The 17362-nt window shown below is 31.4% G+C and overlaps 2 protein-coding genes across 3 annotated transcripts; both read left to right on the top strand.

Annotated features, from left to right (window-relative positions):
• The first annotated feature begins 693 nt into the window (after positions 1-693).
• LOC25485236 (CRIB domain-containing protein RIC1) lies at positions 694-4011 on the top strand. 2 transcript variants are annotated; one of them, XM_013614420.3, is made up of 5 exons: positions 694-909; positions 1035-1253; positions 1338-1435; positions 1642-1747; positions 3201-4011. In XM_013614420.3, the coding sequence occupies exons 2-5, from the start codon at positions 1196-1198 to the stop codon at positions 3350-3352; spliced, it is 414 nt and encodes a 137-aa protein (XP_013469874.1). In that variant the 5' UTR covers positions 694-909; positions 1035-1195; the 3' UTR covers positions 3353-4011. The 2 variants fall into 2 exon arrangements, with proteins under 2 accessions (XP_013469874.1, XP_013469875.1); XM_013614421.3 differs by having other exon boundaries at positions 697-909; positions 3153-4011.
• An 8042-nt stretch (positions 4012-12053) lies between these two features.
• LOC25485233 (40S ribosomal protein S15a-1) lies at positions 12054-14583 on the top strand. Its single transcript, XM_013614417.3, has 4 exons — positions 12054-12168; positions 12282-12419; positions 12569-12729; positions 14235-14583. The coding sequence occupies exons 2-4, from the start codon at positions 12287-12289 to the stop codon at positions 14331-14333; spliced, it is 393 nt and encodes a 130-aa protein (XP_013469871.1). The 5' UTR covers positions 12054-12168; positions 12282-12286; the 3' UTR covers positions 14334-14583.
• The last annotated feature ends 2779 nt before the right edge of the window (positions 14584-17362 follow it).

Here is a 17362-nt window from a genome sequence, read left to right as displayed (position 1 = left end):
ATTGACTAACGTTTGACAATTTCATGGGGGTTTTTGAAGTTTCCTGAAAATCAGGGGGGGTTTTGACGAAAGCTACAATTTCAGGGGGTTTTTTGGCTATTTACTCCTTTTTTTTTTTTTTTCCTCGTGAACTTAACTTAGTTGGTATGAACAATGCATAAAATATAAAATATGCAAGATCCGGGGTTCGAATCTCCGTCACAAAAAAAAAAAAAAAAGCAATACTTTTTTTAATTCGGTTATCCTATACATCCAATGGGTAAAAATTTATCTAAATTAGAATTTAAATTCATCCCATTTATTATTCAATCTTACCATAATATATTTCTCATACATTGCACGAGGTTAGCACACCAATCACATACGTATGCACGCACGAGACAAACATATACATACCCATTAAAACAATCATTAACTTGCCTTTTTTAGTATATATATTTAAAAACAAAATTTTCTTTCTTATATGGAGTCCTATTTTATTTTAGATTTTTTACCATATATGGTAAAAAAAAATATCACATCGCCTCTCAAAAAATAAATTTAACACGGCTGCATTTTTTTTATCTAGATTCAAAGTGAGAACCCTATTCCCTTTAATTAAGCTGACAAAAATCTCTTACCCTCTTTATTAAATTTTTGTCCTTTTTTTACCTGTCCTTTTCTTCTCACTCTCTCTCACTATTTATTCACAAGATTGCAAACTCCTATTCATGGTTACCCACCTTCTCTTCTCAACCTCCTTCTAGAGTCAAACCCTTCCTCATCCTTCTTCCACCTCCTACTTTCACTTTCATACCCCCCACTAATCAAAATCTCACTTTCACACACCCATTTCATATTTTCTTCCATTTCATATCCATAGATTTTCCTTACCTTTACATGTTTCAACATGAATTTCAAAACCTGCAGGTATTATACTCTACTCTACTCTAATGTATTTTACTTTATTCTATAGCATTTGCAAATTATCATTTTAAATTTTGAGCATATTCTTTGTATTCAATGTATATTCAGATGCTTATCTTTACTCACAGGAAAACAAAAAGAGGTTGCTGAATCACATCACATGCAATGAAACCTTAGTTGATACTCTACAACGTTATTGGAATTGAGTATTATATATATAACAACAAAGCTTAGTTCATTTTGTGTCTTTACTTTATACGGCATTATTATTGGGATTGTGATCTTCACCATGGCAACCACGTTTAAAGGAATTTGCAAGAGTTTGAAGTACATTACTCAGATGTTTGGTAATAATCTTTGTAACTTTACCAATTAATATTTCTGTGTTTTGTTATTGTTTGGGCTAAAATATGAAATGGGTCTTTTTCCAGTTGTGAAGGAAAGAGAGATGGAAATTGGGTACCCGACGGATGTTAAGCATGTGGCTCATGTTGGATGGGATGGTCCCTCTGGGAATGGACCCAGTTGGGTATGGTGTTTATATAGATTGGTTCATAACATTAAGCATTTTATCTCTTTTTTTTTTTTTTTTTGTTTTCTATGTTGCGTGCATGTTTGGATTCACGGTGAGTTTGGCAGAATCATAGTGTCATCGTGATTTTGTTGAAATAGCCGTGATTCCAGACATTTTGTATATTATTTTGTTAACTCTTTTTTGCTGTTTTGTCTATCCAGATGGATGATTTTAAAAAAGTTCCTGAATTTTCAACATCAATTGGTAACTTGGATGAAATTAGAGACTCCGATCCTATGGCTGTCACTTCATTATGGTCCTCCATAGGTACGCTTTGCGTCTTGTACAAAAGTATCGTCTTTTACGGGTCAATTAGTTAAGAAAAGGGTTGTGTGTTTCATTATTGTTGTGTGTTTTGGATATGTTCTTGATAAAAGTGTGAGGCTTTCTAAAAGCTATATATGTTCTTTGCTCCCTTAGAAAGAGTTTGGCTGTTCTGTCACGAGCAAACTTATCTCCAACAAAGAGAATCTTATGGTTCTTTGCTTTACACAATTAACACTGTTTTTTTAAGTGTGGTCCACACCAGAATTTATAAACAGAGTTGTTTGGTTGTATTAAATTTTAAGTACATGTTTTGTTGGTACTTTGGTTTTCCATGTGATAAGCTTTATCAATATGATAAGTTAAACCTTAAAAAAAGAAGAGAAATTGCAATTGCAACTATTTATCTAAAAAAGTTCTATTAAAAATTTGATTGAGATGGAACCATCACTGGTAGACATTGCCGTCACGTTCTAGTATGAATTGGTGAATAATGCAATCACAACCTTCCAACTAGCCTTGTATTTATGTAGTCATGATTGGATAGATGTTTAAAGGTGATTGATAGTCTAGCCAATAAAAACAATCAGCTTTGCACCTTAAGAATTAGCCATGACTGTGACTGAGATACTTTGTCTTTCTTGAAGGGGAAAGTATATGATTATGATGTACTGTGTTACTATAAAAAAACAATCTATATATTCCAAGGGTGGGTCTAGTGCCAAATTTGGAGTATCCGACTAAATAACAGTTAAGAGGTTAACATGAAACAAGGTTGTGATATTCTGTTTGAAAGATAACAGTGGCACTCAGGGCCGGCTTAAGGGTAAGGCCACTAAAGCCATAGCTTTAGGTCCACCAACAAAAATTTATCTGTCTTTCGTTTTTATAAAGAAAAAAGGCCCCATATGCAGACACAAAGGTCGCATATTTTAAAATTTACTTCAGGCTTCATTGACTATTGAAAATTATTGGGTTGGCCCTGGTGGCGCTGTGTATGGATGCAGCGGCACTGTGCATGGATACAGCAGTTCCATATGCTAAAATATGTGTTTAATAACTACAGAATTTAGGTTTTGAAAATATACTGTTTAGCTTCATGATGATTATCCTTTTCTGAAGGCTCAACGCATTTTCCGCATGTTACCTTCGACTGTGGTCACCATACAATACTGATTAAATTCTCGTTATAACGTAAATGCATTGCACCCTACTATGGACAAATTTAATTTATTTCCAACAGTTGCATTGTGATTATATATCCTTCCATTTCTAGGGTGAGAATCATGAGCAAAGACACATCATATATATTTTTACATGTAGAATTGTTTGAATGAAAATCAGATCTTATTTGTTATTTGGATCCATGCCAGTTCCTATTCTTAATGATACCTATTCTTGTGCACAGAAAATCAACAATCATCAAACATTTACAAAGGCATCTCATCTGCTGCAGGGGATCCTCATATTGCAGAGAAGCCCAAGCAGAAAAAGGTTAAGTCAGCTTCCTCTTCCCGGTCACCATCATCTTCATCAAGACGATCAAGAGCATCAAAATCAAAGGCTACCTTCAATGAGAGAGAAGCAATACCAATTGCTCTGATGTAGCAGATTCAAGACTAGGAAATTAGCGATATTTGGCATCACCATATGAAACAAAGTATTCCTTTCCAGTAACCAGGGAAAGAATGATAATAAATATGGCAGTGAAAGTTTTCCTGGCTTCTAGTTGGTAAATTATAATCTAGTCCAGTGGGAGCAAAACCAAATTTTTCGTTTGCAGACAGAATAAATAAAAAAATAAAAAAAAACTAACGTGGTTATTCACTTATTCTGGGAAGGAAATTTGTAATGAGTGTTTGGTTTTCTCCAAATCATATGCTGACCTTGAACTTACAAGCTGTGTCGTCAATTTTGAAGATTTAAAGGAATGGCATGGTGGTGTTTAGTAGTTGAATGTCCGTTCTGTGGCAAGTGGCATGTTTTTTCTTGTTTATAAATTATAATAGTCCATTTTGAGCATGCACTGGGGTGCTCAAAATATGGAAATGGTATTTGCAGCGTTCAGACGGACCTTGTAGATTTTATTTGTGCATTATATGTTGTGACACTAAATGATAAGTATTGCTATTTTTCCCATTCGAGTCTTTGAAAGATATTGTGATGATTTTCTCGTTTGTTCATAGATACTCCGAGTAGGGTAAGATCAAGTCCTCACAGTCACATAATCTGCTCTTATTGTGGCAAATTTATGGGCAATTCTAATTTGCTTGTCATTATTTTGTTACCAATATAAGTAAAATATTGTATTGTTATACGAGTGATTAAAGTTGAATCATACTACACATTTATTTTTATTGCAAGTGTATTTTGAACATCTTAAAAACGGAAGTGCCTCTAGCATTCATATGCGCCCATTGTCAACATAATTCTTGAGAAAGGGAAGAATTGGAAATGATAATATAGATTCAATATTATTTTTAGCATTTTTTTTACATGTTCTCTCTCTGTTTACAATTGCTTATTACATGAGTTTTCCATCTTCTTCTTACCAATTTTAAATGAACATAATTTAAAAAAGAAAACTGAAAATAGTATAAAAATTAAAAGCATACTACTAAAGTTTGAAGATTGCAAATCAAGGTCTATAAGTAGCTGTAATGGGCTACTGATATAAGATTGATTATTTGTGAAGGAATTTTTGTAATATGATTTTTATCTTAAGATTGATTAGAAGTCCACTCCAAACCATTCAAACGTGTCTTAAAAATGTTTATTTTAGGATTTTTATCATTTTATTATTGTTTTATAGTTGTGTCTTTATTCTTTTTTGTCTTGATTCTTCGGTTATATGAGAAAAATGGTTTTAATAATCTCCGGTTTGAACAAGAGGTAAGTAAAACGTTAAATATTATTTTAACTATGATTTAGATTTAGATTCTCTCAAACAATTCATTCTTAACTGAAGTTTATTAATTAGTTGAGATCAATCACTTGGTTTAGTTTCAACCTTGTATCAAGATACATATGTGACTTATTATGCATGTGATTTAATTAACTTTTATTTGAATAGATATATATATATCCTTCAAAAGTATATTTATCCCTGTTTCTTGATGTATCTCCTACCTTCTCCTATGCGTTATAGGTCCCGCCCGACCTTTATTTTTTTTCTCCTTTATTACCATATCAGGAAGCCATGTTTTTTTTTTCATTCCCTACTAAATAGAGATTTAACTCTCTCAAATTAGTCGGCTTTTGAATTATATGTCGAGTTTTAAAAAAAAAGTAACGACTCCAATGGAGTGATTTATGGTGAAATTAGCATATAATCTACCAATAAATAAATTCGCACTTCAATTCAACCCACAATTAATGCGAATTTAAGATCCAACCATATGTGATTGTGGCAGAATGTCTTCTTTGATGATTGTATAAAAACATCTTCAATGTTAGAATCTTAAGGAACCCACTTTACATTTTTGGAAAATGCTAAGTTGTGTCGTAAGGGTACAAGATAAGGACCTAAAAGTAGAATTAAAAAATAAATGTTACAAGATAAATTTTTAAATTTTTAAGATTATGAATGTACAATTTTTAAAATCAAATTTTTATATTTAGTTTTTATCTTATGCTTTAAAGGCACAAGTTACCAACACCTATATTTTTTTAGTGGATAAGGAAATTTCAACTCAAATGTATGATAGTATTCAATTTTTACTTCAACAAGAGATTTACTCAGTAATAGGCCTGTTTGGTTTGAAGGTGGTAGGAGAACTATTGTGTCCATGTATATATTGTCGTGATTTTAGAGAAGTTGAGAATCGTAGCTTCAATCACACGTGTACTACTACCAAGAAAATAAACATATGCGAAATTTGTTAACTATCAAATATCACTTCCCTCTTTCAATATATCACAGTGTCCCTCACACTTTTACGCTTTCAAATGCATGAAAATATATTTTAATTTTATGAAGCTTTTTTTTGGAGTCACGTGAATACGGAACCTTCAATAGATTTATGGAACCAAAATCACATATTTTACTGTTAAAAAAACGTATAAGCAATTCACATTAAAGATACTTTCGTAGGTTCTGAAAAATGAAAAAGATCAGTGGAGGGATGTTGGATCTTTTTAGCATAGGTCTAAATGGAAGAATGTTTTTGCACTTTAAGCTTTAGTGGTCGAAGTTTGGGATTCATGATAAAAAAAAAGCCTAATCTATTGAATTACAAACTCACATTTCTCATAAACAATTTAATATTTTTCTATTTAATGGTTTATTTGTGAGTTACGTACCACATCCTTTATTTCAGAAGATTGGATAATCTCCAGGCCTCCATCAAAACTCTTTTTTTTTTTTTTTTCCGAAGTAGACCATCAAAACTCTTATCCTGCCCAAACCTTAATCCATTCCCTCATAAATGTCCGGACCCACCCCAATCTTAACCCTAACCCGCCAAAACCCCTTTCACCATTCACATAAGCGTATATCATCGTAGATGAAAAAAATTACATTGGGATGAAATGAAAGTTAAATCATAACTATGAGGTGAGACATACGTTACTCCTTCATGAATTGCATTGAAAATGAAAATTTATTTATGTAATACATCTCATTTGATGCATCGTAAATGACACAATGCATTATAACTCTAATAACATTTATTGATAGGCATTGGAAATAGACTAACATTTAATTGATCTTATTTTTTATTTTCTCTCGCTCCGATGATCTTCTCTTTGAAATTTAGAGTGATATACACAGCATGTTGAAGGAGGGAGAAAGAGGGAAATGAGAGGATTCAAATCCGCTTTATTGGTCAAATTGTTTATAAAATATAAAGGTAAAAATATTTTATTTTAAATCTCATTAATTAAAGTCATAAATTATAGTATAATTTAAAATAAATTAAATTTTCTGCTAATTACATTTAATGCATTCATAATATTAAATTTTATTTTTTAATCCATGTTTTTGTTTGACTAATATTAACTTTGCTAGTAACCCACTAAAAAAACTTTAGTAATCCATGTTTTTCATTGACCAAAATTAAATTTTTGTATAAATGTACTAAAATGTATTATTCATTTAAGAAAAATATAACCAACATTGTATGAACACGAGTTACCAAAGTTTTTTTTCTTGTCAAAAAAACTTTAGTTACCCATGTTCATAGACTCTTGATTTGTTTTTATCACGAGAAAATATTCGCTATAAGGTAACTATATTCCATGTATGCCAAACACCAAATGTGGTCTTTGTCAATCGAAATTCAAACCTTAGTTCATCCTGTCATGCGAGTCAAGGTCCTTCAGTTAGACATACACATACTCTTAGATTAGTTCATATTCTCAATCTTTATCCAATTGTAAACCCCTTTTCTATTTTATCTTTTATGAATTCTCCTCTCCCTTTTGTCAAATAAAGCGTGAGAGCATTAAGGTTGGACCCATCCTTCAAAAGTTAATTGTACCCTCAACTATCTTAACGATTGAGAATCATATGCATAATTTTAGTGTTCAATTTAAAGTAATGCTCAAAACTCGAGAGACTTAAATTGAGAGGAAAATGGTGTGAAACAACACTGCAAGAAGAAGAAGTCTCTATGATTTGTTTAATAAGAGTGTTGTAAGATGTTGTTTGAGTTCGTTTGACCAAAATTAGGTAAATCTATTTTCCTTTCTTTAACTTCTTGCTTTTCTTTCTTAGTTGTTGAAATAAATGGGTGTGTAAAATATAGGCTCTTTGCAAACTGATCATGCAAATTAATTGAGATCCTATCTATTTTTCAAAAGAAATTGAGAAACATAGGGAAATACATTGGTATAAAATTGATGTATCAATTTTTTTTTGTAATTATTTAAATTTTTGCTACCCTTCTAATGTTTGACTTTTTTTTATCCATAAAGACTGTTTTTAACTTCAGTTTTGACATATCATAAAATTCACCGTGAGGTTTGAAGAAACATAGTGACGTAAAATAATATATATCACACAAGCATGTCTGGTCTTGAAAAAGAAAAAGATCCAAGCAATTTTGATCTTTATTACACGCAACTTCAAGCACAACAATTTCGAGACTAGTGCAAAACACCAAAATGTGGTTGATCATCCTCAACCAGTGCAAAAACAACAATTTCGAGACATGCCAATCAACATCACTTCTTCAATCGGTGATTTGGAAAGATGTAATCAAAACCAAAATTCTAGAAATGAAGCTCTTTCTTCCCTTCAAGACCAAGATCCTAACCACCATCAACAAAGAAGAAGCAACTTTCGGCACACACAAAAACATATTCAAGAAATGGAATCGTAGGATCAATCGTTCTGATACTCTTCCTTTTTTTTAAGATAAATTAAACATATTTTCTTGTGTTGTTTAGTTATTTTTCTTACTTAACATCATCAATTTGTGATGTTTTCAGGTTCTTCGAGCAATGCCCTCTCCCTAATGGCAAGCAAAGGAAACAATTGAGTTGTGAGCTAGGCCTTACACCTGCGCAAATCAAGTTCTAGTTTCAAAACAAGCGCAACCAAATTAAGGTAAAGGATTATGAAAACCCTATTGAAATTTGAGATCTTACATGCACGGTGAACCCTTAAAAATAAATGTGTATTTCCTCTGGTCTCGGTTATAAACAAAAGTTTATTTTTTAATTCATTCAATGACTAATGTATTAGGTCGTAATACAGACCAAATACATTGGTTATTGAATGAATCTACAATGTAAACTTTTACTTATAACTGAGACCGATGGACTACGTCTTTAAATTTTATTGTTAGAACATTAATGTATTTTCATTTTGGTTACAAAAACAGATTGAAGTACGCACACTTTGGATTGATGTAAATAAAAAATATATTGTATCATTATAATTTGATGATTCTTTGAGCACATGTATGCATGCAGACACAACAGGAACTTCACCAAAATGATCTTTTGAGGGATGAGAATGATAAGCTTCGTGCTGAAAATGAGATCTATAAGGGGGCACTAAAAGACACTTTATGTACAAATTGTACTGGTCCAATTTCTATTGGTGAAATGTCATCTAACGACAATCAGCTTAGAATTGAGAATGCTAGATTAAAGGTTGAGGTATATATACTTTTAAATTGCTTATTTATAGTCTCTACTATAAAACAATTTATTTTTTTAATAATATAATTTACCTCCACTGCACTGTGTATATAAAATTGCTTTTATTTCTCATTTTCTTCTATTGGTTGAACTAATGGTTATGCATTTTGTTAATTCTTTTGTGTCTTAGATTGAAATGTTGACAGGAAAGGTAATAAACGATGTAGATGTAGTGGGTTCCTCCTCTAAAATTGGTCAAATGCCTACACCTGCATTTGAAATAGGAAGTAATAGTGACATATCTTCAAGCATGATAGAAGAACTGTGTTATGGTGGTAATGACCCCTTAGGGTCCCTCTCAATTCCTAATGAAGTTGACAAAGCAACGATTGTAGAACTTGCTGTGGTTTCTATGGAGGAACTCACAATCTTAACTCTTGCTGGATCCCCTTTATGGATTTCCACCAATGACACTGAGATTCTAAATGAAGCTGAATACGTTAGGGTTTTCCCCAATGGAATAAGTCCGAAACTCATGGGGTTAAAATCTGAATCTTCATGTTATATATATATAGAGAGAGCTTTTGAAAACATGTTGTAAAAAACTTATGAGCATATCATAACTTGTTTTTGTAAGTCATCTAAAATAGTTTCACAATTGATTATGTCGTTATGTAAGCTGAAATATTTAGAGTTTTATGTTGAGCCTAACACAACCACACAGAACAGACCTATGGCTCCACATTTATAAAAATGGTTGTTCATGCCATCTCTTAACCCCATCTCCCAACACTATTTGACTTGGTGCATATACATAGATGACGGGTAGTCAGATAACAAATAACCCAACCGATCTTGAAAGAGAATCTAAAACCATTTAAGAATTTGTGGTTGATCTAACATAGCCCCCAAAATCGACTTTAAAAAACAATTTAGTGAGGAGATGATTGACCCTCACTTTTGAACATTTGTTTAGACCACCTCTCAACCAATGTCAGACTTTGTAACATTTTGATATAAAAATAACTTATACATAAATACTTATATAACAAACGTTTATGCTATTAACTTATACTTATCTAATAAAAATTTCCTGTTTCAGATGTCAGCTGATTTTCAGGTTCCTTCACCACTTGTTCCTGCTCGTGAAAACTATTTCGTTAGATATTGTAAGAAACACCAAGATGGAATATGGGCAGTGGTTGTTGATGTTTCCTTGGAGCTAAGAGATGGGTGACCTCGTTAGATAGACAATGTAAACGTCTTGCTTATTCAATGACCAACAACATACCTGTAGAAGACCATTGTGGTATATATTTATATAATTCTCTTAATTTCAGTTTACTTTTCATTTGTGTTTTTATCATTTTCAATCCATCTTTTTTAAGAAGTCAAACTAATCCACCGGAATTAGCATTAAGGAGAATCAAACATGAGACTTTGTGATAAACACATTTTAAGGTCTCAAGCCAAAATTTTAATATACATCAGAAATTTTTAATACTTTTGTCTTACAAATTTTTAAAACAAATTTAACATTAACATGCTTTGAAGAAGAAAAATAAATATCATTTTTATTGTTTTTGAAAATGCATTCTTTCTCTAGCTATCCTTCTTTATTTTTCCATTATAATTATAATTATTGTTTTTACATCATTCTAGATTTCATCATAGTTATTTTGACAATTTATTAGACAATTAAAGATATACAATATGATTATTGACAAAGAAAACCAATGCAAACAATTTGTTTATAAAAAAAAAAACTAAAATGATTTTGTATAAACGGTTATCTATTAAGATGTTCTAAAATGGTTGTCAAATTATTATTTCTTTATAAAAATGCTAAAATAGTTTAAATGAATGGGTGAAATTAGAATGTAAAAATCCAACCTAAAAAGTGTACCCATTTATATATTGTTATTATGAGTAAATAGTCAATTTTCCCCATGAAATTGTAAGTTTCATCAATTATCCCCGTGAAATTAATTTTCTGGTAGTGAACATGACGTTTTGCAAATACCCCCCTGAACTTTTGCACTTATGTGCAAAATGCCCCCCAAACTTAAAAATTTATATTATTTTTTTCTTAAAAACAAACAACTAATAGTTAAATATTAAAGCTAACTATTAATTTTGGAGTTTGGAAAAACTACATACATATATAAATCAAAATAGGGAAAAATGTGTATTTTTAAAGTGACAATAATTGTTATTTCTAATAGAAAAATTATTATTTTTAGAGGTTTATAAACAAATTAATAATCAGATTTAAATTTATATTTTCTCCTTCACCATCTTAGTCTTTTAACTTCTCCAACTCCTTCAACAATTTGCTCAAACCATTTAAACTACACAACCCCCAATATTAATCCACAAATCATCTCATTATTGTCACTTTAAAAAATACATATTTTTCCGCATTTTGGAGCCTATTTTGATGTATATATGCATGTAGTTTTCCCAAATTCCAAAATTAATAGTTAGTTTTAATATTTAACTATTAATTGTTTGTTTTTAAGAAAAAAATAATATAAATTTTTAAGTTTGGGGGCATTTTGCACATAAGTGCAAAACTTCAGGGGATATTTGCAAAACGTCATGTTCACTAACAGAAAAATTTGACGGAGGGGGTAAATTGACTAACGTTGTGAAATTTCAGGAGAGTAATTGATGAAACTTACAATTTCAAGGGAAAAATTGACTATTTACTCTTGTTATTATAGATATAGCTTATTGATCAAGGAAAAATTTCAATCACAATTATTAATCGAAACTAAGTTTTTAAAGAAAAATAGCAAACCTAGAATTTGAATTCAACAGAAAAGTTGTTCTAAACATTTATTTATTCATAGATTTAATTTGTATACATCAACAATATATTTTTGTTTACACGGGTATCCAGTTATGTTTTGCCAAAAAAAAAAATATGTATCCAATTATATAACTTTAAAATGCCACTTTTTTAGATTAGTTTATAAAATATCCTATATATGTACAAATATCTAGACATAAATTAATCAAATGCATTTGCTGGAAAAATTTACACCATTAATGTATATAACTTAATCTCTTTTTTTATTCCAAACAACTAATTTAAGTTTGTGATAAATGAATTATAAAATTAGAATTTTCATAATATGCAGGGTGAGAATTAAGAATGGGGGTGTGGAAAAAAATTAGCATTTAATAAAGATATGCTTGTAAAAACAGCCCATGAAGGCCCAAGAGTAAAACCGAATAAAAACTCATTTTGGCCTCCATCTTTCACTAACCCTAATTCTGCCAGTGCCTCATCAACACACCTGCTTCCGCACAAGCACCCAAATTCTTTGGTAAGATCTAGTTTTCTACCCTTGAGCTTGAGGTTTCTTCGATTTGGATTGGATTATTTTGAGATAAGCTCTTTTATGTTAATTATGATTTTGTTTATTGAAATCTGTAACAGCAAATATGGTGAGGGTTAGTGTTTTGAACGATGCACTCAAGAGCATGTACAATGCTGAGAAACGTGGAAAGCGCCAAGTTATGATTAGGCCATCTTCAAAAGTGATTATCAAATTCCTTATGGTCATGCAAAAGCATGGTATGTGGCTGGTTCAACTTAATTTTTATTTCTTGTGGCGTTGTTTGATTCATGTAGCCAACCCCATTTTGTAGGATTAGGCTTTGTTATTGGTGTTGTTTTTTGTGATCTTTTTTATGTGATGATATTGGATACTCTTGTGGTTGTAGGATACATTGGAGAGTTCGAATACGTTGATGATCACAGGTCTGGCAAAATTGTCGTGGAATTGAATGGAAGATTGAATAAGTGTGGTGTTATTAGTCCTCGTTTTGATGTTGGTGTCAAAGAGATTGAAGGATGGACTGCTAGGCTTCTTCCCTCAAGACAGGTCAGCTAAAAAGCCGTGTTTTATCCTATTAATCTGCTATAAAGGACCATAAACATGATAGTAGTTTGATAATTTAATTTAAATGATTGTTTTTACTGCACAATACGACTTAGAGTCTGTTTGGATTGGCTTATTTGATCTTATCTAGTGTCGTAAGGTTTGTGAGACCTTATGGAGAACTTTTGTGAAATAAGCTTATGGTAATTTTCACAAGCTTTTTTCAGCTTATTTTCATAAATTCTTCAATATAACTTATAAAACACCTTATAGCATATTCAAAAACAATTTAACTTTATTTTATCTTTTTCTATAAAAATAGCTTATGTAAGCTTCTCATGACAAGATAAGTGCTTATGCTATAAGCTGCAAAAAAAAAAAACCCATCCAAACAGGCCCTAATTAAGTTTGTTTTATAATTCGTCACTTTTTTGTGGTCATTATTTTGTGCACCACATTGCCGTTGGAGTCTTAATCTCAAATAGAGTGTAGTTCATTGTTTGTTTGTTGTATCCTTGTTAGTGGAGATCAAACAAATTCTTCTTTAAAGTCTACTTTATTTGCTTTTGGTTCCTGGAATACCTTTATGTTAGTTCTAGTAGGCTTTTTAACTTGGGTTGGTTAGTAGGCTTTTAAAACTTCGGTTGGAATTGTCGAGGGGTTAACCATAACAATCCGGCAGTACTTCTGTGACTTATGCTTCATATATCGGAAATCACTGTAGTATGGAATGTCTCACTCACTTGAGGGACTACTTGGACAAAATGAAATCAAGAATCATATATAACGACAGATCGTTTAAATTCAAACCGTTCTTAATGTTTGGGTGTATAATTTTGTCTCCCACTTGATGCATACCAACTATTTGACTATCATCTATCTAGTTTACCCTTCTTATTATGCTTTTATGGGGGTGGGCGTAGAATATTCATTGGCCTCCCATTCTATGATAGAGAGTGCAATTAGACTTAAATAATGATTTAGATATTTTATTCAGAAGTAAAGTCATGTTAGTTTGTATTTCCTTTTAATTGTTTCTAGCTGGGCCTTTTAGTTGGGTCTTTATAGACCCATTAGGGTTATTACCCATTGTCATTCCAATATGTAGTGTCCTTCACACACAATGGAAGGCAATGGAAGGTAATAACCCTAATGGACCTAAAGACTAAAGACCCAACTAAAAAGCTTAACTAGAAACAATTAAAAGGAAATACAAACTAATATGATTTTGCTTCTAAATTATAATTTATTTAAGACTACTGATTTTACAATATGTGCTACACATCCCATTTTTAATATTTTCATTTATATTCAAAATTCTTATAATAAAAATAATTATATACCGACAATCTATACATACTTTGTAGTAAATTGATGGATTTGACATGTTGATGCAAACTGAATTCTGAAGTTGCTATTATCATCTGGCAAACCAAATGTTATGTTGCTTGTTTGTATCATATGATTTTTCTTATGGCCCCTAACTATTGGTTGCTTAAATCATGCAGTTTGGGTATATTGTCTTGACTACCTCTGCTGGTATCATGGATCATGAAGAGGCTAGGAGAAAGAATGTTGGTGGTAAGGTGTTGGGTTTTTTCTATTAGGGTATGAAGATCGCATCCAATTTCAGATTTATTTCAGATTTTGAGAAGTATGAGTGTTTGGGATCGAATACAGTTTTTTTACATGGTTATTGTAATATGGATTACTTAGGATTGTAAGCTTTTAATTTGTGCTAAATTGAATTTTGGGTAATCTTGGTCTTATGCGTTTCTAAGAAACTATTATATTCTGGTCCCTAGCTTCTGTGTTTCAAAATTGTTGAGTTTTTAATGACTCCAAATAATTCGTCAATCCATTTGTCATAATGAATGGCCTCCGCTAGAGCATACCTAGTATGAGTTCTGCAACATCTCTCATTCAGCTGTACTAGACATGTTCTGAAACCTAATGCTCTACTTCATGCTAGCTTAAAACCATGAACTTCTCTATTGTCAGCCTCTAAAATTGAGCACACCTGACATATTGATACATTTGATTTGTTTTTTGAATTTGGTTTCTATTTTCACGTTTGTATTGTTTAATTAGTGACCTTTTTTTAGTTAAAAAAAATCATCGTTTTTGAGTCAAAAATGGACTTGACCTTTTAAACTTGATGAATACGAAGTGTATGTATTATCACTGTATGTCACTGTTTATATTTCAATAAAGGTTTAATTGCATTTTTGGCGCTCTATCTTTTCAAAAGTTGCGATTTTGGTCCCCTAATTAATTAAAATACAAAACAACCCCCTATGTATTAGATCTTTGGTAGTTTTGGCCTCCAATGTCACTTTTGATTTAGTCTTTGCTGACATGGCACCCACATTCTTAAATAAAGTCTACATAGTCACTACGTGAATGGGGTTCGAACTCGATCATCATTTATGGATGTAAGTTTAAATCGTTATTTGTATTTCATCTATAGAATGTAGCCACCTGTATTCCTTTTGCTAAATTATAATTTTCTTTTTAACTTTTGTTTTGACGAAAAATGTTACTTATTTTTATGCATTTTTCAAACGTTAATTTTTTATTATATTAACCGGAAAGAAAGGAACCGTCAAATTTGTCGTGAAAAAGACAACAAAGCCACAACTTCTCAAAGTAAAGAAGCACTAATTGTTGCAAAATGCCGAAATTGTTAGGCCGGATGCCATGATCGGGGTTCGAATCCCGGTACCTCCACTTATGTGTGTGAGTTTATAATGGCTTTGTCATTTCGTCTATCTACCAAAAAAAAAAAAAAGCACTAATTGTTGCAAAATCTGCTAAGTCTAAAAGTAAGGGTTGGATTGAGTACATTGAAACAGGTTAGACTATTTGAATTTCAACAGGGAGAGATATTTCTAATATGTCAGTTTCGGAAAATAAGTTAATTTTGAATTAGGACATATGTACTACTAGCTCCGTCCTTAATTCAAGATTCTTTTTAGAAAAAAATTTGTCCCTTTTTATAAGATCTCTTTGTTATTTCCAACTACATTAATTATTTCTTTACATACATGTCCCCATTTATTATACATCTTTTTCTTTAATCAACAATAAATAATATATTGAGAATATAAACTAACTCTCTCTCTAAAGAATAAAATTGTAAAAATAATAGTGACTACAAACAACTTTAATATAAATATCCACTTTTTTAGTTCTCGTGATGGGTCATATATATAGGGACGGAGTTAGTATATTTCAATACAAATTTGAATTAAGTTTATTTAAGATTTGATTTGGTAAGATTAATTTAAAAAAACATCTCAAAAAGATTGATTTAAGAAGACAAATAAATGAGGTAGTTTATGCACTTACAAGAGTAGTCATATCTCGGTTCCCATGAGTTTAGCTCATCTGGTAAGGGATAGTACACAATATGTGCATGGGCTGGGGTTCGAACCCCAAACACCCCACTTATTCATCTTTAAAGTGAATTTCTTTAGCCACTAAGCTATTTGACCAAAAAAAAAAAAAAAGTAGTCATATCTCTAGCTAGCTTTCATCTTTTTAATGACATTCCCACATTGTATTTAACGTGTTATTTTGTAATGGTATGTGGTGATGCAGGATTAAGAATGGAAATATGTTAGGCCATTCGACATGGAAGATAAGTATATGGAGCAATATTATATGAGGACTGGTTTACAATTCTCAAAGGACATGCTCTTCTTAAACTTAATCATGGAATACTCAGCTAATACAATCAACGTCATTGTGGATAATCAACTAATTCACTCTTATATGGGTTTTGTTCTTGCTTAGTTAGATGTGTGGGGGTTTACCTTGTTGGTGATAGACCCATTCCCAAGGTCTTGGAATTATTATATATGGGTAAAAAAAATGAGTGAAATACGTATAGAAGATAAGTATAGATATGGTTATAAGATCAGTTCTGGTCATGGGTCATTAAAGTGGCCCATGATCTCGGTCGTGTATAACTTCCATTTAAACCTTTATCATAATTGCGACTTTAGTGGTCGAGTAAAAGTAAGTCTAAGGAAAATTTGATCCATTCTAGGGTTTGGGAATATCTCAATTCTGAACATATCCCCTCTTGAGTATAAGCTCATATCAGCATTGAGCTTAGATTATGATCACACATAAAACCTATGTAGGTGTCTATAAATATCATGGGCCACAACCCTCAAAGAATGAGTCCTTAAAGGGACGAAGTGTTTGAGATAAATAGTTAATGTTTAAAATATCTTGGTCCACAACTTTTCAAGCATGAGGTCTCAAAGGGACCAAATTCTTGAGGTAAATCAAACGCTCAAATTCACACGCAACTCTTTCAATGTTGCTCCATTCTTTAAAAAAAAAAATATACGTTGCTCCATTATATTCTAAATGGTATTTTTTTTTAGTTTATTTTCATATTAAATATTTCGCCATCTGCTCTGAGTGACACTTGTTTTTTTTTCATGTTAAATCTTGAAGCCTAATGACAAGATAAAATAGAATTAAAAGGGGTCATGGTGAAGTTGTAACAAATCAAGATTCAATAGATTTCTTCTTTAGTATCATATGAATTTTAGTTCTATGTGTCATTTAGAAGGAAAGAAATGGAAGGATTTGAGTGGAAAGGTTAAGTTGTAGACTC

Source organism: Medicago truncatula, chromosome 1 (genome assembly GCF_003473485.1).
Source record: "Medicago truncatula cultivar Jemalong A17 chromosome 1, MtrunA17r5.0-ANR, whole genome shotgun sequence".
Classification (NCBI taxonomy): Eukaryota; Viridiplantae; Streptophyta; class Magnoliopsida; order Fabales; family Fabaceae; genus Medicago; species Medicago truncatula.
The sequence above is the reverse complement of the archived record's forward strand: the minus strand, read 5'-3'. Positions and strand labels throughout refer to the sequence as shown.

Coding starts and splice junctions, on each gene's coding strand:
- LOC25485236 (XM_013614421.3), top strand. CDS start 1,196: ATGGCAACCACGTTTAAAGGAATTTGCAAGAGTTTGAAGTACATTACT. Junction 1,436..1,641: donor CTGGGAATGGACCCAGTTGG/GTATGGTGTTTA, acceptor TTGTCTATCCAG/ATGGATGATTTTAAAAAAGT. Junction 1,748..3,152: donor TTCATTATGGTCCTCCATAG/GTACGCTTTGCG, acceptor TCTTGTGCACAG/AAAATCAACAATCATCAAAC.
- LOC25485233 (XM_013614417.3), top strand. CDS start 12,287: ATGGTGAGGGTTAGTGTTTTGAACGATGCACTCAAGAGCATGTACAAT. Junction 12,420..12,568: donor TATGGTCATGCAAAAGCATG/GTATGTGGCTGG, acceptor TTGTGGTTGTAG/GATACATTGGAGAGTTCGAA. Junction 12,730..14,234: donor GGCTTCTTCCCTCAAGACAG/GTCAGCTAAAAA, acceptor TAAATCATGCAG/TTTGGGTATATTGTCTTGAC.